The sequence below is a fragment of the Amia ocellicauda genome, chromosome 22, assembly GCF_036373705.1.
Source record: "Amia ocellicauda isolate fAmiCal2 chromosome 22, fAmiCal2.hap1, whole genome shotgun sequence".
NCBI classification, from domain to species: Eukaryota; Metazoa; Chordata; class Actinopteri; order Amiiformes; family Amiidae; genus Amia; species Amia ocellicauda.
The window spans coordinates 1,547,149-1,571,363 of NC_089871.1; the positions used below are offsets into that span (position 1 = coordinate 1,547,149).

At 52.4% G+C, this 24,215-nt stretch overlaps 1 protein-coding gene across 4 annotated transcripts in view; it reads right to left on the bottom strand.

Annotated features, from left to right (window-relative positions):
- hip1 (huntingtin interacting protein 1) overlaps positions 1–22,574 on the bottom strand; it is a 31,860-nt gene extending 9,286 nt beyond the window's left edge. For 2 of the 4 annotated variants that reach the window (XM_066695420.1, XM_066695419.1), the window contains exons 1-14: positions 22,232–22,574; positions 4,898–4,961; positions 4,453–4,595; positions 4,302–4,358; positions 3,007–3,087; positions 2,841–2,917; positions 2,652–2,713; positions 1,761–1,901; positions 1,575–1,632; positions 1,291–1,366; positions 840–983; positions 580–677; positions 310–382; positions 36–219 (exon numbers count right to left, since the gene is read on the bottom strand). In XM_066695420.1, the coding sequence (XP_066551517.1) occupies positions 36–219; positions 310–382; positions 580–677; positions 840–983; positions 1,291–1,366; positions 1,575–1,632; positions 1,761–1,901; positions 2,652–2,713; positions 2,841–2,917; positions 3,007–3,087; positions 4,302–4,358; positions 4,453–4,595; positions 4,898–4,961; positions 22,232–22,348 (1,375 nt within the window). In that variant the 5' untranslated portion in view covers positions 22,349–22,574. Of the gene's footprint in view, positions 1–35; positions 220–309; positions 383–579; positions 678–839; positions 984–1,290; positions 1,367–1,574; positions 1,633–1,760; positions 1,902–2,651; positions 2,714–2,840; positions 2,918–3,006; positions 3,088–4,301; positions 4,359–4,452; positions 4,596–4,897; positions 4,962–13,353; positions 13,871–22,231 lie in introns of those variants that run through there. The other 2 variants (XM_066695421.1, XM_066695422.1) reach the window with 2 other exon arrangements.
- Between the last annotated feature and the right edge of the window lie 1,641 nt (positions 22,575–24,215).

The window sequence follows — 24,215 nt, forward strand, 5'->3', positions numbered from 1 at the left end:
CACTCTCACTCTCCCTCCATGTCTGTGTCTCTCACTCTCTATCTCGGTCAGGCAGCGCTGCTCTTTCTCCGTGTCCTCCTTGACGCGCCGCAGGTCCTCCAGCTCGGCGCGCAGGAACTCTCCCTCGCCCAGCGCCTGCTGCTTCAGGTGGGCCTGCTCTGCCAGCTCCGCCTCCAGCTCGCTCACCTGGCTGCGCAGGGCCTGCACCAACCGGCCGCTCTGAGGGGGAGAGAGAGAGGGAGTGAGTTTTCCACCATACCATCCAAAGTGTTCATCCACTCCAGCAAGGGAGCTTGCCCCTCCGCTCACCTCCAGCCTGAACGTCTCCAGCTCCTCCTTCAGCGCGCGGATCTCCCGGGACAGCTGCTCGATCAGGCGGTCCCTGTGGGGGACAGGAGTCTTAGATCTCTACAAAATATCCACACAACCACAAGGTCTGTACTTGCAAATTAACATGTCTTATTTTCATTTAATTTTTTAACTTCGTCTAAACCCGGCTGCCGACAGCGCTGCTGTGGTTGGACTCTGCTGGACGGGGTCAGCGGTGGCCCCTGGGGGACAGTCGGCCAGCCCACTCACTTGTCATCCTTGTAGGTGCCGTTCTGACTGTTGAAGTTGAAGGGGTCGGTGGCGGAGGACGTGCCGAAGAGGTCATCGAACTTGTTCTCCAGGGAGCTCTGAGCGGCAGGAGGACAAACAACCGATCAGTGCGGAGGTCAGTGCCGCGCAGTAGAGTGCAGTAAGTGCAGTATAGAGTGTACTGCAGTCTAGTACAGAGCGATGTTTTGCAGTATTCTTCACTAAGTGTAGTAGAGTGCAGTACAGTGGGGGGTTGTTACCGGCTGGGGCGGGGTGTCCGTGTCCACCAGGTCCTCCGTCTCCACCAGTGGCTCGCTGTCGGGGGACGAAGCCTCCAGGGGGATGACCACCACGGGGCTGATGTGCTCGGACAGCGCCGATGCGCGCAGGAAGTTTGGGGGGTTCTGAGGGGGGAGGCAGAAAGGCGGGTTCAGGATGCACGGGTCCCAGACGGCCAGATCAGGTGTGTCCGTGTCTGTGTGTGTGTCCATGTGTGTGTCTGTGTGTGTGTCCGTGTGTGTGTCCGTGTCCTTGTGTGTGTCTGTGTGTGTCCGTTCCTTGTGTGTGTCTGTGTGTGTCCGTTCCTTGTGTGTCTGTCCATGTCTTTGTGCGTGTCCGTGTCCATCCGTGTCCGTGTGTCCTTGTGTGTGTCCATCCGTGTCTATGTGTCCTTGTGTGTGTCCGTGTCCATGTCCATGTGGCGTTGCTCACCTCGGGCAGTTGTGGGATCTGGATCAGCCTCTTGAAATACTGCAGGTTACTGGAGCGATAGAACAGTCTCTTCAACCTGCGACAACAAGAGCGCAGACGGATGGAAACGGACAGACAGGGTTAATCGCCATGCATGTGGTCCGTCAGCGGTGTTGGATCAGTACGGTGTTTAAGTCAGTGCTGAGACTCACCCTCCCTGATGGTCACACTGTCTACTCCCCCCACCCATCCCATACTCTCTCCATCATCCTCTCATTCACCCCCACCCCGTCGGTGTGACCTACTTCTTGAACTGCTCCTGGAAACGGTCTCTGTGGCCCTGCAGGGTGTCGGCAGGGAGGCCTGTGGAGAGAGGGAGGACATGGCGTCACGCACCTGGGGGGATTGGTTAGCGTGTGTGACGCGTGCTTTTCTGCGCGTCTGTGTGTCTCGGGGTCAGGGGTCAGGGTCCGGTGCATGGGGAGACTCACAGGAGTGAAGCTTGAAGAGCAGCTTGACGGTGTAGTCGTACAGGTGGCTGCAGTCCAGGATCACCTGGATCAGGGGGGCCAGGCGGCACTGCCCAGTCGCCGTCACAGACATCGAGCGGGACATGTCCAAGGAGCTGAACACTGTGGGACAGAGCAGAGAGTCGCACTGAACACCGTGCACAGCCAGACACCTCCACCAACACAGGTCCAGGGACTCTTCAGGAGCTGAGGTGGTCGTCTGTGGGGGGGTCGTCTGTTTCCCTACTGCAGGTTATCCACTTTATTTATCCTGGTTACTCAAACAAACTGGAAGGGGCTTCTGTACACAGGTAAGAGGATGTCTCTGTGTGTGTGTCTCTCTCTCTCTCCGTAAAATCAGTCCTGCTCAGAATCAGAGATTATCCCTCCATGACAAGATCGATCTCTCTCTCTCTCTCTCCTATCTTGTCATGGAGGGATAATCTCTGATTCTGAGCAGGACTGATTTTTGAGGGAGAGAGGGAGAGTGAGAGAGAGAGAGAGAGAGAGAGGGGAAAGAGAGAGAGACGGACAAAATCCCCACAGATAGGGTGCGGTTCTGTAGGCTGACACACACCACACCCTCACAGCGCTCTGCATTTAGCCACTGACGTCATTTGTTTTCCCCATAGCTGCTGTGATTAGATGGAAGGTGGTGTGTGTGTGTGTGTGTGTGTGTGTGTGTTGGGGGGGCAATTTGACAGAAGACAACTGGGTATCATTATTCTTATTCTGAATGGATCTTCCATGGCGGTGATGTGAGGCTGAGGTCACACTTGTAAACGAGTGTCTCCTTGTAAAAAGGACCCCTCGACCCCTCCACATCCCTGCCCTGTGCTCGGATGATGGCGCCCCACACAGATCCGCACTCACCGGCCAGGAAGAGGTTGAGCTCGCACTCCATGTAGTCGAACATTTCCACGGTCATCTGGAAGCTGCGGAGAGGGGAGAGGAGCAGTGAGATCAAAGCGCCGGTCTCCAATGCCACTGCCGCCGAGGGAGAGGGGGCTGGGAGGGGGCGGTTGACGTTCTCCGTCGCCAGAGCTGGGGGGGGACACTCACAAGTTGTTGACGTCGTTCTCGCCGGCCTCGTCCAGCTGCCTGTCCGTCATCTGCAGGTTGCCGGGAAAATGGGGGTTCTGAGGGAGTGAGGGGGGCGAGAAGGAGAAGTGAGAGAGAGTGTAAAAGGGAGGGGAGAAAGAGTGAGCGTGTGTGCGCGGAACCTCACCTTGACATGGAAGTCCATTTTTGTAATGAGGAGTTTGAGGTAGATGCTGCACAGTCTGCCGTAGCCCTCGCTCAGGTGTCCCTGGAGGAGAGAGAGACACACACGCACGCATAAGAAAGGGAATTGCTAGGTGTTGGGAATGTGGGTCAGAGCGCATCAGAGACGAGAGAAACTGAAAACAGGAAACTGTGGAGTCATGGTGAGTGGCTGAAGAGCGGGGGTGGGGGTGGGGGTGGGCAGGATCGGAATTAATGGAGAAGTGAAACTGACCGGAGACGGGAGTTCTGTCATCTTTCATTTGAGAAGTGACTGTCCGCAGCCACACACCCCCGGTTTCCAAATTAACATGCTCATTTTAATGTGGCTGGGGTCTGTAGGCTCAGTTCCCACACCTGGCTGGGAATTTGATGATGATTATTTTTCTATTACAGATCTGCACGTACAAATACAGACACTGGAATGAAGGTGGCAGAGCTTCAGTTCATTCCAGCGGGGGGGTGGTGGTGGCACCAGGGCCGGGGGCGTGAATGGATGAGGCCGCGACGCCGGTGCTGCAGTTGGCCGCCGAGCTATAGCATTAAGGAGGAGGGAGGGGGCTGGCCCAGCTGAACACAACCCCCAGCCCGAACAAAGCGCCTTCTGTCTGGCCTGCCCTATACCGGGCTGCTCCCCTGCAATCCAATTCCCTACTGAGGGATCTTTATACAACATATAGATCGAGGAACTGAGGTTAAAAACAAATAAACACATGACGCCGGCTCGCGGGATCGAGGCACCGGGCTGTAGTGAGCAGGTGAAGGAAATGATGGGTGCTTCTGGTTCTGGTCGGTTACAGAAGTCTGTGAGTCAGCGTGCAAGAGGCTGACAGCGGCCCTGTGTGGGGCGACATCCTCGCTTCTCCGAGGCGATTGGTATGTACGGCGCGGGGCGAGCAGAGCGCACACTCAATGGCACCCTCTCTAATCCCTTTATTCACTCCCAGGGCTCGGACCCACAGCCCCTCTCCCTCTCCTTTCACTCGTCTCTAACGCTCTCTGTTACCTCACCATTCAGCCTCCAATCCCTCTCCCTCTCCATTCACACTCTTCTCTCCACGAACCCCCTTTCCTCTCTGCGCTCCCTCCATTGCCGGCACTGCGAGCCTGCTCATCCCCGTTGCTGGCAGCATCACCCCTCCTCCCTCCCTCCTCTCCTCACAGTCCTAGTCTAGTTCACAGACGCCCACTGTTTGACACAGCAGGACACAGGCACTGAGCACAAGCAGAGGGGAGACGTCACCGCCCTGCAGGCCTTACCCACATCCTGCTCATGTCTCCCAGGTCAGGCTTGTTCCTCATGGAGTCCTTCAGCACCTGGGGAGAAACAGCCAGAGTCACTATCAACCACAGGTCTGCCCACGGCTACGCGGCCCACACTGCGGGTCATAAACACGGGTGGTGTACTCACGTTGGGGTGCCCGTCTCGCAGCAGCTTGTGGAAGACATGGCAGAACTTCCAGCAGAGCACTGCGTTGCTGGACAGGGGCAGCCGGTGCACAGCCGCCCAGAAGGTGTGCGCGCCCTTCTCATGGTGCGTGCCCAGGATGCAGGGTGAGGGCGAGGTCAAGGAGCAAGGCACTGACCTCAAGAGCCAAAGAGCAGCCCAGAGACATCCACATACATCCCAGAGAACAACATACTTCAGCATAGATGCTTGGATGCCATCCCCCATGTTGAGTTTCTAATGAGATGCAGGTGCCCCGTGATGCACATGGCTCTGTACTCACACACACTTAAAGCGGAATTGCACAAAATTGAAACATGCAGACTTTCCATTCACACATGTAACCATAAATGCATTAACCCCCTTGTACAAACACTCACACACACACACTCTCTACAAGAAAGGATATTTCTCGCATGCTTCTCCTTGACAGCGACCTCCTGTGTATTGATGGCCTTGTTGATGCTCACTGCCTGCAGACAAAACAGGAAAGAAGAACAAAGAATAAGTTAGCGATGCAGTCGATGCTGCTGTTTGCACACGGCCAAGGTTGTACAGTCATGGCTGGAGAGCACACAGCGTAGAAGTCTTTAAAAATTAATCCACCCCCTGAAAGGCACCGCAGTCAGGATGTAAATAACACTGCCCTGGCGTATCACCACCCGTTACATCGGCTTTCTGCACAAGCGTCTGAGTGAGTGAGTGAGTGCGTATACAGGTATGGTTCCCGAGTTTCCCCCCGTCAAGCTGTGATCCCTGTCCACCCGGCCACAGTCACACAGTCCGTCAGTCTCTCTCACTCCCCAGGACATTCTTAAATATCGTGCTTAAACCCCACAGGACAGACAGGGGTCCCCCCGGCCTGCTGTCCTCCCTCCTCCCTCACTGATGGGCTCAGTGCCTCCTCTTCCACTGCAAGTCAGTAATCAAATTAGGGGGATCAAGGGAGAATAAATAACAGAAGCCAGCGAGCGTCACAGTCTCTCTCCATGCCATCTGTCGGCCTGGCGTCCTGTGTACCGGAGACCCTTGTGCTTTGTGTTGTTGGATTTCTTTAACCCCTGTATTTCTACATGTCGAGCGCTGTGGCAGTGTGTACACGTATGAGGGCACACAGGGGCTTCCGACTGCAGGTGGACCACCCGTCCTCGGTGCTGACCAGGAGAGGACTCTGGGACACGTCTGCTTTGATACCACCCATCCAGGCTGGCTAATTTGAGTCACAGTCCAACAGGAGAGTTTCGCTAACAGCAGCAGGTGTATGTAGTCCAGTAGTATAACTTGTTTTTTCTCTTTTGCAAAGTTACACAGCCCGACGCCGGAGAAAACAGCCTGAGAGTCCAAGGCTGAAGGTCCGGCCTCCCTGCGCTAACCAGCACAGCCTCATCACTCAAGCTGTCCCCTCTTTTCCCTTCTCACTCTCTCCTTCCTCTTTCCCATCTCTGACTCTCCCTTTCCCTTCTCTCCACGCTCTGCTCACAGTCCCTGGCACAGCAGCAGGCCCTGGCAAAGCCTCCCTCTCTCTGCCCGGCGTCGCTGCTTGTTCACAGCTCTGACATGCAGGGCGACGGGGGCCGCTGTCAACAAGGCCAAGAGCGAGGTCTACCTCTCCAGGGCATGGCCTGTCGGCCGGGGCCTGCCGACCGTGTTCCCTGTGAAGCCGTTTATCAAGGTTCTGGGGATCACGATCGACGGGACCAACACGGGCGCCCGGAGCTGGGAGGAGGCCATATGGAAGGTCCAAAAGAAGATCCACGGCTGGAGCACAAGGACCTTGACGATGGCTGGTAAGGTGCTGGTCGTAAAGGCCATCCTCTTCCCGATACTCCTCTACGTAGGAATGATCTTCCCCCCAGACAAGGTCATCGCAAAACTAGTGACCCGAATTATATTTCGGTTTGTCTGGGGGAGTAAAATGGAGAGGCTGAAAAGAGTGCAGATGGTGAAGGGTACCCTGGATGGAGGCAGGGGGGTCCCGGACGTTGTGCGGCTGATAAAGGCGCAGGGGCTGGCCTATGTGGTCAAGAACATCCAGGCTGCTGGCAAGAAAGTGAGTTTCATGAACCGCTTTTATTTTGCCAGCAGCCTGAGACCATTCGGCCTCTGCGCCATGGATAACACCAGGCCGCACTCGTGGGATCCCCCGCCGTTCTACAGGGTGCTCCGAGCCTTTGCGCTCGAAGTAGGCCTCCATAAAGTTGTGCTGGCCTCCTGGGATTATAAGACCATCTGTAGCCAGATGAGATCTACCCAGGAGACCAGCCGGATAGAAGATTTCCCTCCCGAAACCTGCCGGTTTATCTGGGCTAATGCTACGCACGTTTGCCTCACGAATACGCAGAAAGATGTCTCCTGGATGGCTGTGAGTCGGTGTCTCCCCACCCGAGTGTTCATGCACAGAAGGGGCATAGCTCCTTATGACACCTGCCCCTATAAGGGTTGCCTGGGGAAGGAGACGGAGGCTCACATCTTTAGAGAGTGCCCCTCCGCCCACAGGGTCTGGCTCCTGTTTTCTCCCATGTTCCTCCACAGGTTTGCCGTTCCTGCGCGGGCGACCGCCCAGCAGATCCTATACGGTCCTACCAGGGGACTAACATCTTCTACCCTGAGGTGCTGGTGGCGTGTCGTCTGCGCAGTGAAGCAGGCCCTGTGGGAGGGACGGAACATCTGTCTATTCAATAAGCAGGAGCTGGACCCGATTGTCATCGCGTGGAGGGGCATGGTGCTCGTGAGGGACTACGTCAATCTGGAGGTCCATCAGAGGGGCAAGGAGGAAGCCTATAAGAACTGGCACATACAAGATCTGGGGGAGCTCAGGATCCCATGATGGGACCCACCTCCGGGGACGGTCAGTTCCCCCTGCTGGAGCCCGAGTCCAAGACCTTTAATTATTTTATGGATGATTGTTTTTAAAACGATTTTAAAATGAATCTTAACTGTTTTTAAAGATTTAGTTGTTTTTAAATCACTAATTGTTTAGGGGTTTTTTGGTTTAGTTTTGTTATATTTTTTTGTCAAATACATTGTCCGTTTTGGATTTAATTTTAAATGCATTGGACCTTTTTTGTTTGTTTTTTATTTTTACCTTTTTAATTGTTTCTTTATTTTGTCCAATGCATTTTCAGTTATTTTCAATGTATTTGACTTTTATGTTGGTGAGCAGTTTTGCTTTAATCACGTTTGTTTTGTTGTTTTGTGCACATGTTTATTTGAAGTTAATTATTTTGTTTTTCGTTAAATCACAAAGATTTTAAAAATTTTAAGTGATTTTAAGAATTGATTTTAAAAGTTTTTAATCATAAGTATTAAAAATTTGAATTTTTTTTTTTTGTAAATGTAAAATACTACACACAATAAAACAGTATTTTCCCTTCTCACTCTCTCCTTCCTCTTTCCCGTCTCTGACTCTCCCTTTCCCTTCTCTCCACGCTCTGCTCACAGTCCCTGGCACAGCAGCAGGCCCTGGCAAAGCCTCCCTCTCTCTGCCCGGCGTCGCTGCTTGTTCACAGCTCTGACATGCAGCCCCACGCAGGGGACGACTCAACTCATTAAACATTCACCAGGCAGGACTCTCCGATTAACACTGGGGGGGGGGTGATGCCGCAGGGAGCCCAGCTGGCTCTCGACACAGATCAGCCTCAGAGAAAGGGTACGGAAATCAGCTCTGCTTGGGTGTTGTTCTCTATTTACCCGCAAACAACCATGCACTCACACAGTCACGCACATGCACCCACACACACACTCATACAGTCACGCACTCTTAATCGTGCAGACTCACACACACACACACACACACACACACAGACTCCCTCACTCACACTCAGAGACCGAGACTCACACCCTCATATTCACACACACAGACCACACAAATGCACACACTGACCCCCCATGAACACAAATTACAGCTGCATGAAATGATTATACACCTATTGCAGGCCAGGCGGGAGGGGGGAAGCGTGCACAGTGAATTCCCTGTGCATTTTACCGTCGAGCCAGAAGGACCGTTTTGGTTAAAAAAAAAAAAAAACACATTTTTGCGTTGAGAAACAGAACAGAAACGGAGCGCCTACTTCCCGCTGCCCACCTGGCCCAACCGAAGCACAGACCCTGTTTGCATTTCTGAGGCTGGTGCTGCTTCTGCAAGCCCGTGTGCTGCAGTGCCACGCCTGCTCTGTGCTGCATCTCCAGCTGCATTTTATTCCTGTGTAAAACCTCCTAGTGCATCGGACTGCACTCTAAACATTTATTATTTTTTAATTTGATTTTTAACTCACAGCGCTCTACAGGACATAACAGTATAGACTATTTTATAATACAAGTTACCATGGGCTAAGAAAATCAGCAACTAGCAACCAACAAGCAAGCAACCTCTATCTCACGGTGTACTTTCCCACAGCTTTGACACGTCTGGTAAGAAGGACACCAGACCAGCCTGAGAAGGTCAGTCCCAGCACTGCAGACGGGCTCTGGGTTTTGAACGAGGCGTTGGAAACAAACTAATGAATAAAACAATTAAAAATAAATTAAAAATCAAAACAGACAGACATTGGAACTCAGCGTCCCGTGATCGTCTCCTCAGACGAGCCACGCTTCGATCTTCGATCTTCGATCTAGAAAGACTCCACAGCCAGATCGCACAGCTCACCTCTCAGGAAGTTATGATATCTTGTTGCATTCGATTTCAAGGACAGAGATAATTGCTCGATCGTACAGACAAAACAAAAACTCAACACCATGCACGAAAGGGAGCAGACACAAACACAGGAATTTCAAGAAGCGATGTCTGCCAACGAGAGTGAGGGTCTGACACAGACCTGCAGGGAGCGGGATTTATACCACGTGTGGGGGTGGAGGGGGAAACATAGCAGGAGAGAAAAATAAAATAAGCTAAAATTTGCAAATAAGAAATTCTGCAGTTATTATTGTGTAGTGGATATGGAAGCGTCAGGCCTGGGTTTTTGCTCGGGGAGTCCAGCTCCTCCTCCTCCCCCTCCATGCACAGCTGGTATTAATAGACAATTACTCTCATCCCAGTTGGGAGTGGGCAGCGTGGAGTGGACTTCTGTTAAGTGAAATAACCGAGCCGCCTATAGAAGAGACACACCCACACCGCCGGGCACTCCAGCACCGTCTCACACACTTTTGCCACCTTCAGCCAACTCTCCACAGTCAGACCAGGAACACAACTGGTAATAAACAAAACAGGGAAAAAATTAAAAAATAATGAAACTAATTAAAATCGTGAGAGAGAGGCCACTACTGATTGGCTGCACAGCACACTGGCGCCAGCTGTCGGGGGGGGGGTACCTGCGCTGGCACAGCGGGTCACGAACTCAACGCGGGTTTTCCTTTTCCATTTCTGTATGAATCCCCATCAGCTGGTTTTGTTACGTTTTTATTTTTTCACAAGTACAGCTTCTACACTTCAGACATCCACCGGGACTCCCTGCACCGAGCGAGGAGCCTCCCTCTCTCCCTCTCTCCCTCACACACACACACACACACTCTCACTCTCCCTCTCGACTACAACATCAAGCACATGTCACAGCTCCACACACACTTCCCGTCAGCCAGGTGACCGTCGTGATTCAGACGGCGAGGGCAGTGGGGTTACGGTCGGCAGAGCGAGCCGGACGCTGCTGGGCATTTCTCAGCTCAGCCCGGGCAACGGGAGCAGTTTGGCCTGGGCGGCGTGGGCGGCGGGCGGTTGCCTTCCTGCGTCTGCCTCCCACCCTGCCGATTCACAGGGTCCCCCTCGCTCCACCTCAGTCACACAACAATTCTCTGTCTCAGTCTTTAAAGAATATGTATTTTATTTATATGTATTACACCTTATTTATGTATTCTTGGGGGTGGGGATGGCATAGAGTCTGAACCAAAAAAATTAAAAAAGGTACAGTGGGAGCGGAAAGGGGGAGAAGAGAAGGAAGGAGGGAGGAATAACAGGAAGGGAGCTGATGACTTCCTGTCTCAGCATTCCGAGGCGCTGCCCTGCCCTCTTCCTGTTGGGCCTGGGTTCCAGGTTAACCCACTCCTGCCCTCACTCCTCCTTAAACTACTCAACACTTCTCTGCTCTACCTTGCAACCCCCCCCCCCCAACAACACAGAACAATCCTTTAATAAATAAACACACACACACAATGGCCCTACTGGGTCAAACTGGACTTCACTGCCAGGGTGCAACTGGTTAAAATGTTTGTGTTTATTTACTTCACACTCCTTCATTGATAAGCTCCCCCTCTCTCTCTCTCCTCCCTCTGTCAAACTCGCCCCCCGCCTCCCTCCTGACAGGGTCTGTGTAACAGGTGGGACGGTGGCTGTGAGATTCTGGCTCCAGGAAGTTCCCACACTTTGCTCAATCTGCCCTGTGGAATAAACACCGAGTTTACTTGTCTGTCTGTCTGTTTTGTCTGTTTTCCGGGTCAGAGCTGGACAGGACAGAAGAGCTTGATTTTGAAATGTTTTCTTTTTGTTTTCTCTTCCCTTTTCTTATCTTATGAAGTCAGTTCTCTATTAACAGGATCTGCTAACCACTGCTTAAACCCTACACACAATAGTTTTGAGGGGCAGGGGGTGGAATAATTAAAATAAACAATCTATGAATTAATTTGGATTATTTATTAAGAAATATAGAAACTGTTGATGCATAGTTTCCAGCTCGAGACGCAGTAGATTCCAACGGGAATGAGCCCACCTGGTCCGCACACTGGAGAAACGGAGGCGTGTGCTCCCAGCTGTAGTGTGGTATAGTGTGGTACAGTGCAGTAAAGTGTGTCACTGGAGAACTGTTTGCTAAACCCCATGCGCAGAAAAAACAAAACACTAGAGGTTTTCTTAAGAGCTTACAGTTAGTCACTGTGGCCGAGAAACAAGATGCACCATTGCCTCACTGCGCTTTGCACCGTTTGTGTTTCATCATGCCCAGAAATACTCTGACCACTTCCTGCAATCGCACGGTCAACTGCAGTGCGCTCACACCCACATACTTACTCTCACACACACATACATACATACATACACAAAAGCAAACAAAACCAAACAAGCACATCTGTCAGCGTGTGGCACCCAGCCAGCGGACTGAACACAAAGGTCTCCAGGGTCTTAATAGTTACGACAAACCTGCCGAGGGGGACAATCTCTCACTGTTCTCCCACCTGTGTGTGTGTGTGTGTGTGTGTGTGTGTGTGTGTGTGTGTGTGGTAGAAGGTGATTTGAGTTGAGAACAACCCCAGTCTTATTTCCCGCAGATCCAGCTCCACCCTGTCTGAAAACTTCCCCCAGGTCAGTCTTTCCAAAGCAGCCACTGTGTGCATCTGTCAAAGAGCCTTTTCACAGGCCCTGCGCAAGTCCGGCCCGGCTGACCGCACTCGAGCAGTAAAAGGGAAAATCAGCACAGGAGGAATTAATCAGGAACCGATGCCCCCGGCTGGACAGGGTCAGTGATGGCAGCCGGCCAGACGGATAGAGAGCGAGTGTGTGTTCACCTGGCCACACAAGTTGTATAAAATTGGCAAGCCACTGCTTCACAAAGCCTGGCAGAGCTCTCAAGACAACCTGTTGGAAATGCACCCCGACACCCGCCTGCCCCTCCAACAGACACTGATCGAAACCCTGCAGTTTTTCCTTTCTTTCCCATGCTGACCCCTGTGCTCTTGCTTCCCGGTTCTGTATTCCACATAGGGGAGATGTTGCCCACACGATGGCGAGTTCATTGCTGGTGGTGGGCAGAAGCGCAGCCCCGTGACCGGGCTGTGGGGAGGGACAGATGCGGCTTCCCGACATCGCAGCCAAAACTAAAATAAAAATCATGAGCGAAAATACTTCCTCAAAAGGAAAAAAGTACACTTTGTCCTGTACGTCAGTCGACAAGCACCGCAGAGTCCAAACCAAACCTGGCACTACGTTTGTTTTTTCTGCTTCAAACCTGAGTGCGCGACGCAGACTGCTCTTTACTCGCTGGTTTCTTTTCTCTTCCTCAGTTCCAATAAGTCCAGTAAGTTCCAGAGGACCCTCCCAAGGCACTGGACCCGCCAGACACAGACTGGCTTTACGAACTCAGACACGCACACAGCAAAGCCCAAGAGGGACATGGCACGGCAGGCCTGGGCTCCAGTCACGCCTGGCTCCGAGCGCAGCACAGAGAGGACAGGACAGGGCCGGATGGGACGGGAGACACCGCGCTGATACGAGCAGGACTCCCCCGCAGCGCCCACGGGTCCTCCGCCCCCCGGTCATAGCGGAGGTGGCCGAGCCTGGCTGGACGGGGCACAACGTGACAGCGCCGGGTCGGGTCAGGGCCTCTTTGTCCGGGTGTGTGGGGCGCTGAGGCCGGGCGGCTGCAGCCTGCGACAGGGTTGTGCAAACAAGCGCACCGGCGACACTGGCAACAGCAGCACCGCCCCCCTCTCCGCTGAGGGAGCCGGAGCAGAAACAGCTACACCTGATACCCAAGTGTGTGTGTGTGTACGTGCAACACTGTACGTGTCAGCATTGGAAAAGACAACCTAACCCCACTCTCTGTGTCTGTCTTACACTTCTCTGTCTCTCTCTCTAAACAACTAAGTTAGAAGCAGGACAAATAGGCAGCAATTTCTGTGCAAACACATCCACAGCGCAGCAGCTGCACTGGGTCACACAGAGACGGTCAGACACACAGAGCTGCTGCTCAAGACGGGGGCCACAAACCGCTGTGGTCTGAAAACAAATTAGTACACACTCCTACACACACACACCAATACTGATGCTGCTGCCTCCTGCCTCTCGCTCTCTCTCTTACATGAACTGATCTGTTGCGCCCTTGAAGAACACACACACACACACACACACACACACACACACACACACACACAGGCACAATGTCTTACCATTTTGGCCAGGTCCATTGTTGCACAGGGACAATAGGTCGATCGGCGGGACGGAAGACCGAACAAAAAGAAAACAAAAAAAAAAAAGAACAGAAAGGAGAGCGCCGGCTGGACTCGCGCTTCGGCAGGCACGGAGAAAAAACAATGATAATAATCCGCCGGGGGGATTCTTCAGCTCAACATGTGTCCCAGATGACCATCGGGACTCCCTCTTCTATCCCTCCTCTCTCCTCCCTCTATCCCTCGCCCTGTGATCCAGTCGGCGGCGGTGAAAGCAGCTGCTGACAGCACCGGGAGACCAGCGTAACACCAGGGCTGCCTAGAAGTGGTTAGCCGACCCAGGAAGGAGAGGGACAGAGCTGGCTGCGGTGAGAGTGACACAGCTCATGTGTGTGTGTGTGTGTGTCTCCTGGCGTTTGTTCCGCATGTACACAAGAGAACGCTATAGCCGATCCATGTCTGTCACCTCCCTCCCTCTCGCTCTGTCTGTGTAGGACAGCCTCCAGCCTCCAGTTGTATTTCCACACAGGGGGATGCAGTAGAGGAAAGGGGGGGGGATTTAAGAAAAAACTGACAAAAATAAATGCATTCCCAGCCTGCCTGTAGCGCCCCCTCTTCACCCCCTCTCACTCCACGTGTGCGGAGGGGGGGGAGAAGAAGAAAAAGAAAAAAAAAACGGCTCGACTGTTTCAATAGCAGCGAGAAACAGTAAGCTCCACGGGAGACGGATTCACAGAGCTGGCAGCGAGAGTGAGCGAGCGATTGAGCGAGAGAGAGAGAGAATAACTGTGACCACCTCCTCCCTCCCTCCCTCCCTCTCTCCCTCTCTCTCTCTCTCTCTCTGCCAGCCTGGAGAGAAAGCAGATCTGCTCACACACAGTCTGACCCTGCAGTTGGGGCAGACAGCATTTCTGTTCGTCTGCGTTTCTTTAGAAGGAGGGAGATACCACCCTCCGCCCGTGCTGATGTGTGAAGACCAGCTCTTGGACTGCTGCAGCACCGAGCCACCGAGCGAGACGGAAGACCAGCCAGCAGGTGAAACTGATCTGAGAGAGACCCGCCGCGCTGGGATTTAAAGACCTCAGAGTGATGGGCCGATTGTATAAAACCTCTCGACACAGAGCTGCAGTGTCACTGTGTGGGGGGGACAGGGACAGAGAGACGAGCAACCTCTGCTGTACGATACATACGATGCTTGAACGACCCCCCTGGAATAAACAAAGCCCACTGAATGAAATCGGTACGATATCTACACCATTATGTGCCCCAACAACCTGAACCCAAAACCAACAAGAAATCCATATAAAATGCTCTCTGAACAACCTGCCTGTAGCTGCAAGACCAATCCTACCTCCACCTGTCTAGGTCCACTCGAATCCACACCCGATCCAGTTAACTCAGTGGAAACGCAGCCGTGACCCTTGTCCGGACCAAATGTCACCCTCATTTCAACACTTAATTTCATACTGATGCACACTCAAATTACTCAAAATAATCCCATATAAACAACCCAAATATAACCATAAAACTTAATCTGAATCCTTAATGAAAACGTATTTTAGATTTTCAAATTTTCAGATTAATTTCTTAAACATCCAAACCTTCAGTTCATACAGTGTGAACAATGAATCGGACCAAACACTGAAATAATATTCAAATGCTTTATTCTGAACAGTGCTCACCATTACAAAAAAGCAAATATCTAAAGCATCTAAATGTGTAACGGACATTGCAGAGGCACAATTATGACTGAAAAAGTCTCATTATTTCATCAGTCATCACCTGCATTGACTTGCACAGGCTAATGAAGACATTCAGCCCTCTTGTGGCTGAAATGCAGAAGTGCAACAGGGATGCCATTCCAGCCCGTAGGTTTGTGTTTAACAGTAGGACGACTATGCTGAAGAAATACAACTCGGAAACACTTTAGACGACACTTAAAACAGGAGACTGAGGTTTAGAGAGTGAGGGAGAGAATGCAAAGAAGAAAAGTAGAAGAATAAAAAGACAAAGAAGGACAGTCAGAATCATCAGAACCACGGGCTGCTCGTCTATGGCTCTGTGTTGACTGGCCGCTCTCTGAAAGCGCAGCATGGTCCTTCAGCGTCGTCGGCTCATTCAGCGTCGGCTAATGTATTCCATTAATACGTCAGCGATTGAGTTATGTGCCACTCCTGCCTCCTGCACTCAGAGCAGCGTGCCTTAAATGGGCATTAATACCTCATAAGCAGGTTTTGCTCCAGGACATTACCACAGCTCCATATGGCGAGTGGCGATGCACTGCCAGCACAGCGAGGAGGATCCCGTCCGGCACTGAGCGCTTCTTCACATCTCTGAACAGAGCTATCAGGGGACCGAGGTCCAGCTCAACCCCCAGCAGGGAGAGGCAGAGGCAGCCGGCACCAATCTGATGGGCCCCCCATCCAATCGATCAAGAGAGAACGATCAGCTCAAATCTGTAGTGCATCTGCAAGGTTCCAGCCATTTGGACCTGATCTACACAGGACACTCAGAACAACACAGCCACCACACAGGGGTGCTTTCCATGCCAACCCCCCCCAGCGCTGGGAGTCGCACAGGCAGGGCGGCACCAAGACATGGGGATCAGAGACCGGCCTGTCTGGGCCTGAGCTGTCTAACCCCGCCTGCCCCCCAGGGGCACACCAGCCCCCTGAAAAGAACGCCAGGCCAGCGCAGACCGCAGGGCTGGGCGGGAGGGAGGGAGCGAGTGTGAGCCCGCAGATAGAGCTGAGCCACCGAGGGAGTGTGGGTTCACAATCGGAGATAGAGAGGGAGAAAGCGCAGGAGAGAGAGAGAGAGAGAGAGAGAGAGAGAGAGAGAGAGAGAGAGAATGCTTGCACAAATCTGTTCGGATGAAATGGGAATAACAAAAACTGCAGATACAAACTCAGTAGCCCTGTAACGCCAGATGTTCCTCCACGCCTATTGGCTCCAAGTGTACCCCAGGTAGCCAGTGAGAGAAACATCCAACATCTGGACCGGGCCCCAGGGGCTCCGAGACACTACAGCGGCTCACGCTGCTGCGCAATGGGACGGGCGATGCCGGCCTCTGTCAGGAGGCAGGGAAACAGCCATGCACGCACAGGGAAAAAACTTAAAAACGTGTCGGCCACAAACAGACACGACAGAGTCTTTGATCTTTTTGGGGGGGTGCTGGCAGGGTGTCGAGGGGGGCGGGGCCACGGCGGTCATTAGGAGACTGCTGGTGGAGATGCCTTTCATTTCCAATCATGCACCCACAAGGTTTTATGAATCCCTTGATGGCGAGGAAAACGAGACTGAAGCAAGTGGAGGAGCAGGAGGTGAAAAAAAAAAAAATGGAAGCGGGACTCCACAGAGGAGTGTGGCAAGTCCCTTCACCTTTAATTGAGGATAAGAAACGCCCTCACTATTGAGCAGCCAGTCATCACACTTCACTGCACAACCAACACCCCCCCCACCACCACCGACTGCCGCCAAGCCCAGACAGGAAGCCGTGTCCCACTCTGGTCAGTGAGAACATGTTATTTACACTCCCACGCTGCAATTATCTGGGCCTGCCAAGTTATTTTTGAATATATATATATATTATAATCTCTTTATTTGTGTGTGTGCGAGGTCAGAGAATCCCATCTGGCTCTGAACAGCCTGACTGGGGCACAAGACGTTTCCAAAGAGTGAAGGCAGGAGAGCCGAGGCACGGCAGCCCTGCGGCCCCGAGCTCAGAGACAGCGAGGCAGTGGCAGGAAGCGCCGCCCCCCCCACACAGATCTTAAAGAGCTGGGAATTTCACACAGCCTCATCCCTGGAGTGGAGAAAGCAGATCTGGGCAGAAGGCAGCAAAAACACAGGAGATTATCTGCATTGTGCATCCAGAAGACAGCTGCCAAAACCTCTCCTGTCACTGACGGTTATCGTCAAAGCGTGACTAGATATCAATATCCATTATGTATATGTAAATGCATGCATGTTTACACACACACATTGTTAAAATAGATTGACTACATACACAGACATGCAACCTTGGCTTTTACACACACAAATAAAACAAAAACAAACCAGTGAATCCAAGGCCTGATCACACAGCTGCAAAACAGACCGTGGCATAAAGGTCAGGCTCTCAGTACCACAGTCTCCTACAGTGGTATCTCTTGTATTCACATACCAGCACCACTGCCCAGCCCAGACGTCTCATTACGGTCGTGGAACAACGCGCAGGGCTAAAGGAGACTCACACAGCACTGATAACACACCCGGCCCCACCGTGCTCCCGAGTAGCAGAGGCGGCAGGCGGCTTTGAGAGGACGGGGCATCTCAGCACAGGACTGCAGGGTCGGTACGCCCTGCCGCCTCACTGTTTTTACATGTCACCCTCCAGCACTCGTCCATAACAAACAAATTATTAAATCAATACAAACAACAGGCTGCTTCTTATCAGCATACTATGCAAACAAACACACACGAGGCCAGTTCTGGATTTCACAGCCAAGTCAACAAAATTAAGAATGAAATCCTGTAGATGTGACAAAATGACAGGCGAGGACATGACATGGAAATCGGCCACAGACTCGGAGTGACGGCCGTCCTTCCTAGCTCTGGCCCGCCGGCCTGCCGTTTCCTAGCCTGGAGGCCAATGGAGCCACACAGTGGTGCAGCGCCTAAAGTGGATTACCTGTACAGGAGGGTAAGTGACTGTAATCACGTCTGAAGCACATTGTACGTTACATCCCTGCACAGCGGAGCCAGGGCACCAGCGATCACGTGACACATGGGAACAGGGACACTGTAAGACAGCCTCTGTGTCAGTGAGGCACAGCAGTGGTGGGGCCTGGCAGCGCGTGGCCAGTGTTCTCTGTGTCTGTGCGCCGTGACGGCTGCAGCCGCGCTCAGACAGGCCTTATTAATCTGACCTATTTTCTGCACTACTAACATAGGAAGAGACCCCCCCCTCAACACAAACACTACACCCCCCTCCCCGACTCACTCTCTGCAGCAGAACAGCAGGGTAATGGGGTGGGAGAGAGACTGGGGGGCAGGTTAAGCCACTTCTCAGTGCTGACAGTTTCTGATCTATAATTTATCCCGTCCACAAAACACAAAAGCTACTCTAATTCCCCCCCCAAAGGTCTCCAGTCAGCACTCTTATCACAGGACACCCCCCCTCCTGCCCATGTAGGCCGCACTTCCCAGAACCTGTCAGGAACCCATCCAGCCATCGGTTTCAACGTAATGCAGCCTATTAGTGCAGGCTTTTAACACTGCTATCCAATATGCAATTAGGGACACCGGAGCCGCCGTGAGAGGAAGGGGAGCCGGAATGATTTTTATTTTTGTATCTCTTTGGTGTAATGTTTTTATAATTTCTTTATTTCTCTCCTCTCTCTCTCTCTCTCTCTCTCTCTCTCTCTCTCTCTCTCTCTCTCTCTCTCTCTCTCTCTCTCTCTCTTCTGACTTTCATCTCCAGGCAGGTCAGAAGCTCTCTGATCTCAGCCCAAGAGGAACCCACCTGACCTGAGAGCCCCACACGCCCGCCCCACTAGGCCTGAGAGAGAACTAGGCCAAGATGTTTACTCTGGGCCCAGCCGGAACCAGCACTAGACCCCCCAAGAAACAGCAGACAAGTTGTTTCTGTGTTAATTGCAGCCCTGACCAGTGGACGCCCTCAGGGCAGCAGGGGAGGCAGCCACGGGACTGGGTGACTGGTGTGATACGGCAGGGCTCACAAGTCACACTCGAGGCCAGGGATCAGGGTCCGGCTCGTACCCAGGATGCCCGGCCCCACGGCGCCTTTAAGCTCTTGTAAAGCATGAGATTTGACAGATTTAATTAGTGTGCCTTCATCACTCCCAGACCAGACTCACATCTACCTTAACCGTTAGGTTTCCAGAGAAGACGCATACTGAAGCCCACATCCAACTGTGGAGCTCACGACAGGCAGGCATGCAGACCCCCTTGCTGTTTCATGCTGTGATGCTGGAGTGACAACCCCCCCCACCAGCTCACACTGCCCTGCCCATGAGAGCCAGGAGGTCAGGAGACAGCGAGAACATACCGGGGCTGGGACATGGGCCAGAGACAGATCTGTCTGGGAGCTTATCACCAGCATCACAAATCCTTTAGTGCATCAGCGCTCTGCTGCAAAACAAACCATGCAAGAGGAGTGGAGTGGGGGGGTGAAAAGAAAGATAAATCATGACAGGAAGGCACAGCCACGCTTCATCAACTTCCAGCGAGTCTGAAAGGACGCATGCTGGCCTTGCCCGTTGTGCACGTGTACTGTCCCTCTTCCTTGTGGTCACTACTGTTCTCAGGATCCCCTGCCTACTGTGTCCGTGCTGCAGATACAGGGAGGACAGCTGGAGCACAAAGTGTCTGCAGATCGTCCCCAGACGCAGAAGATATCCAGTCATGCACAGGCTGACTTGCGCTCCCTAAATACAGCTACATGGACTTAATGCTGGAAAGTAGGCAAAACTCTTTCTAAGGATCCCACTGGCCGGCTCAGACCGATTCCAGTGCCCCTCCTACTGCATTAGTGCCGGCCTACCGCAGCACAGCTCCCCTGGGCGGATTGTGAGCAGTGCTGTGTGTCCTATTTGTGTTTTATTCCTCATTAAACGTGCCAGGCTAGCAAGGGTTTGGACTTTGGTTGAACTCTGATTGCCTCAACGTTTGGCAAACCGATAACCTCTTGCGAAACGATAACGATATCACTGCTCACCCCCCGGGGGTGTAGGGGCGTGTGCGGAGTGCTCCGAGACCAGCCTCCTGCAGATGACTGTGGTTTTGCTCTGTGAACCTCAGCAAGTGACAACAATGATGCACCACAATCATCTGATCCGGGGGGCACCTCCCGAGACGCAGCTGACCCCTTTGCCACAGGATGAGGAGGGCGGGGCACAGCTGGTGTTCAGACCGACTGGTCAGCTGTTGGCCTTTGGCGGTTGGCCGCGTCCTCCTCGGGACCCAGCTGTCCTGGAAGGAGTCCTCCACAGTCCACAGTCCTGGGCATCTTCAAGGACTCGGCTTTAACTTACTGTCAGATCTGTACCACCCCACCCTCCTCCCTCAGCCCTTGACACTACAAACTGTGTGTGTTACTATTTCTAATGAACTTAATTCACAAAGCACTGAATATGACTCTGCTCAGCTCGCTTTCCTGTGAGTTCAGCCCCACTCTCTTACACACACTGGGGCAGACATAACTGCACACCATTACAGACATCAGGTGGCAAACTGCAAATCGCTTTTCTTCCACCAGGATAACCTTGATCTCACGCAGGACACGCAGGACAGTGTACAGGAATGCACCAGCTGTGCTGCATGACCAGACTGACAGCAGAAGCCCATCTGCTCGATCTCACCCGCATTCAAACTGCTAATAGACGTTTTTGATTTTTTTTCCAGTCAGGACTAGCAAACAAAGCGCAACGCGCTGCCCTGAACACACGGATATTGATTCATATCTCAGCAGCTCGGGTGGTGCTGCTGCCAGTCTGAACTTGAGCCACTGCGATCAACTATAGGGAGGAGGATAACATCGCTGGTGGGAAGGAAGTGTGTGTGGGGGGTGGGGGGATAAAATCTAACCACAAGTCAAAAGGCTCACGTCTCGTTCAAAATGATTATCTGTAAGAGGGGCTTAATCAGGTGTATTCACCTGCTGGGGCTCGCAGATCACGTCATGTCAAACTAATAATAATAATATGAATAAGACAGAGCACTGATTGCATCACTAACGTGATCAAGCCGTAAAGATGGTATGAAAACCACTCCATATAAAACTATATACAACTTACATACTAGGAAACCGCTTGTACGAGGGCGTTCCCAGTCGGGCTTTTGGTAAAATGTGCTATTGCACTGATGCCCGTTGTGTTAAAGGTTGATGTATAGGTAACATGTATAGGTAATATGCGTGTACAATTAATCTGCCCACGACTTGCATTTGCACAAGACCTGACATGTCCCCCCCCTGTCTCTCGACCCTGGGACCGGTCCTATAATCACTTTTTCCCGCAGCTGAGACACAGACCTGCGCGGCCATTATCCGGCAGCGTGTCGGCTCGCCCGTCGGAATGAGATCTGTTGGTCGTTTGACCAACACAATGAATCTGATGTGAAAATGACCGAATGCAATAAGTGTCTGCAATATGACGTGCGAGGTGGGGTGGGGGGGCATGTGACGTGCTAATGTTGACCGTTACTTTGAGAAGAGACTAAACAGGAGAGTTTCCACGGACTGTTTACTGCGGCGATATTTATAGCAACTTAAACACAGACCGGAGCGGGCTGCGGGCTGTTTCACTGGCTTGCTCCAGGCGGTGGACATAGCAGGACACAGGACAGCCACGCCGGTGTTACCGTGCCTCCTGTGTGACGCAGGCGGGTTCCTGTAACGATGTAACTCCTGTCGCAGCGCGTCGCTCGGACACACTGTAGCCCGTCTGACTGGCCACCCGCCACTGTCCCCGGCAGCAGCACTGATTTGTGATTTGGGGACAGAGAGGGCAGGAGAAGTGCCAAGAGCTGTTGACCACCAGTCCAACAACCAGTCCGGCCCCGTTACCCGCCTGGCAGGACCGGCCCTGCAGGAACTGGTCCCGGGACGAGCTGGACACGATCCTCGCGTGTTTTCCGTTACTCACAGAGCACCGACGGTTATCATCTCAATAATAACAGGGTCCCACAATGGGCAGCTATGAGGATTATCCCCCATGCAGACGAGCACACAAACTGCCCCCTCCCTCTCTCTGTCCCGCAGCCCACCGGGACCCCCGCACCCCCCCAACCAACCCACTGCCCCGGCCTCCCCTCTGCCACCCCCGCCCTGCGAGCAGCGCTGACCCGGTGCCGCCCCGGCCCCAGTGCTCCCTACCTGGCTCCTCTCGAAGTTCTCCTTCTCCGCCTCCAGGCTGCTGGCCCCGGCCCGGCGGCTGAGCACTTTGGGGAGGGGGTTGGGGACCTGCTGCATGGAGCTCTTCACTCGCTCCATTGTCTTCCTCAGGCAGCGCCGGGAAAGAGCATCCAAAAGCGGGGAGAAGGAAACTTGCTCCCGGCCCGGGGCGGATAGTCGCGACTCTCAGCGCACAAAGTCGCCGGCAGCCTCTAACTTTCTTTTCTCTGTTTTGTTTTTCCACTCTCACACTCACACTTTCTCTCTCTCTCTCTCTCCTCCGCCCAGGCTCTCGACACCCCTCTCAACACAGCGGAGGTAGCGGCCAGCTGCAGGCCACCTCCCACCTGGGTCACTGAGAAACGTGATTGGCTGCATCCATTCAATTACCTGCCCCCTACTCGGGACATCCACCGGTGATTGGCTGACAGCTACATCCATCACGCGTTGGCACTGGCTCGAAAGTGTTGTGTTGTGGAATGCATCGCTGTGGCTCCGCCCCAATCGTCCCTAACCTCGCCCCTTTGTACGTCACACCACCCCATTGGTCACTGCAGACATCAATCTACAAGCATCACGCCGAGGACTCGCATCTCATTGGCTGCCGTCCCTGCTCGTCTTGTTCGTTTCGAGAAAAATACTCACACGAGTGGGCTAGTGAAGGGCAGTTCAATGCATTTCACTGAGGCAGCCTGATTCCGTTCAGTATTGCAGTTCCTCTCATACAAAGATAAGGAGAAACTCAAACGAGATTGAAGGTGAAACAATAAAATGATGTGTAGGGCATTGTTTGCTTGAGTGTGATGCTTTTTGGACACCTGTCATACATTTTGTGGCTGTCCTATACCATACCATGTCAGTTATCATCCTTATTAGGTTTGTTTTCTCATGTTAAAGAAGTTATGATGTGAAAACGGCTTAATTATCCTTGGGGGCTGTTTCCACTGTATGATCAGTTAATAATAATAATGCCTCACTAATGCAGTCAGTTGTGAGACAATAGCAAAATTACTCAAAGAAGTGGTGAGTCAGGAGAGTCTTGTCCAGTCGATTGTTGTGATGGGGAATTCTGCAGAAATAGAAAGAAAACAAAACTTTGGCAACACCAGAGCACTCCTGTCATGCAAATAAAGCGCATTTGTAACTATACACAGAGGTATTGCTTAGTAGCAATTTCATACCACAAAACAAAAACATATTGCCAATCAGTGTACGATATTGATCATACGAATGTACACAACTGAGCCTTATCTGGAGAATTCCACATATTTATAAAAATCCAGGCATGAATTTGATATTTTCTGGAAGTTTCAATAATCACAAAGGTATTGAACATTCTGTGGATAAAGTGAGACCCGAGCCCGATACAAATACCAAACACCTGAAACAAAAAAGGAAGCAGGAATTCAACTAATTAGCAAAACTGTCTTCGCCACCGGCTGTGGGAGACGGATGCAGACTGTTTACAGGAGGGGGGGAGCAACAGGTCTGTGAGCTCACAGACTGCGTTCCTTTCTTTCCTTGCTCCCTTTTACTGTGTCTGTTGACAAGGCTAGGACGTCTAAGGAAGTGATGTATCCCCTCAGAATTTCACAGCTGCTTGACAAACAGCCCCTCGCATCCTGCCGGCCAGCTGGACCCTGGCCCACGGCTCTCCCCACGGCGCTGCTCTCTCTCTCACACCGCTCGACAGGGGGACCGCTTGGAAAACCGAGAGACCCCCGGGGAAAAGGCAGTGTTACCAATCCCAGAGTTCAAAGGGCACAGGATCAAGGTCAACCTTTTCTCCACCATTTGGGAAAGATCAAATATTAATTCTTGCCTGTCAGTTTCCTCTCATCTGTTTAGACATCTGTGCCGCTGCTGTACAATATTGTGTTCCAGTTATTGGCTTGTATAGAGACTGCTGGGAGGCACTTGACATGGACTGTGTTCTCCTTGCTGTATTCATAAGACATTTCAGTCT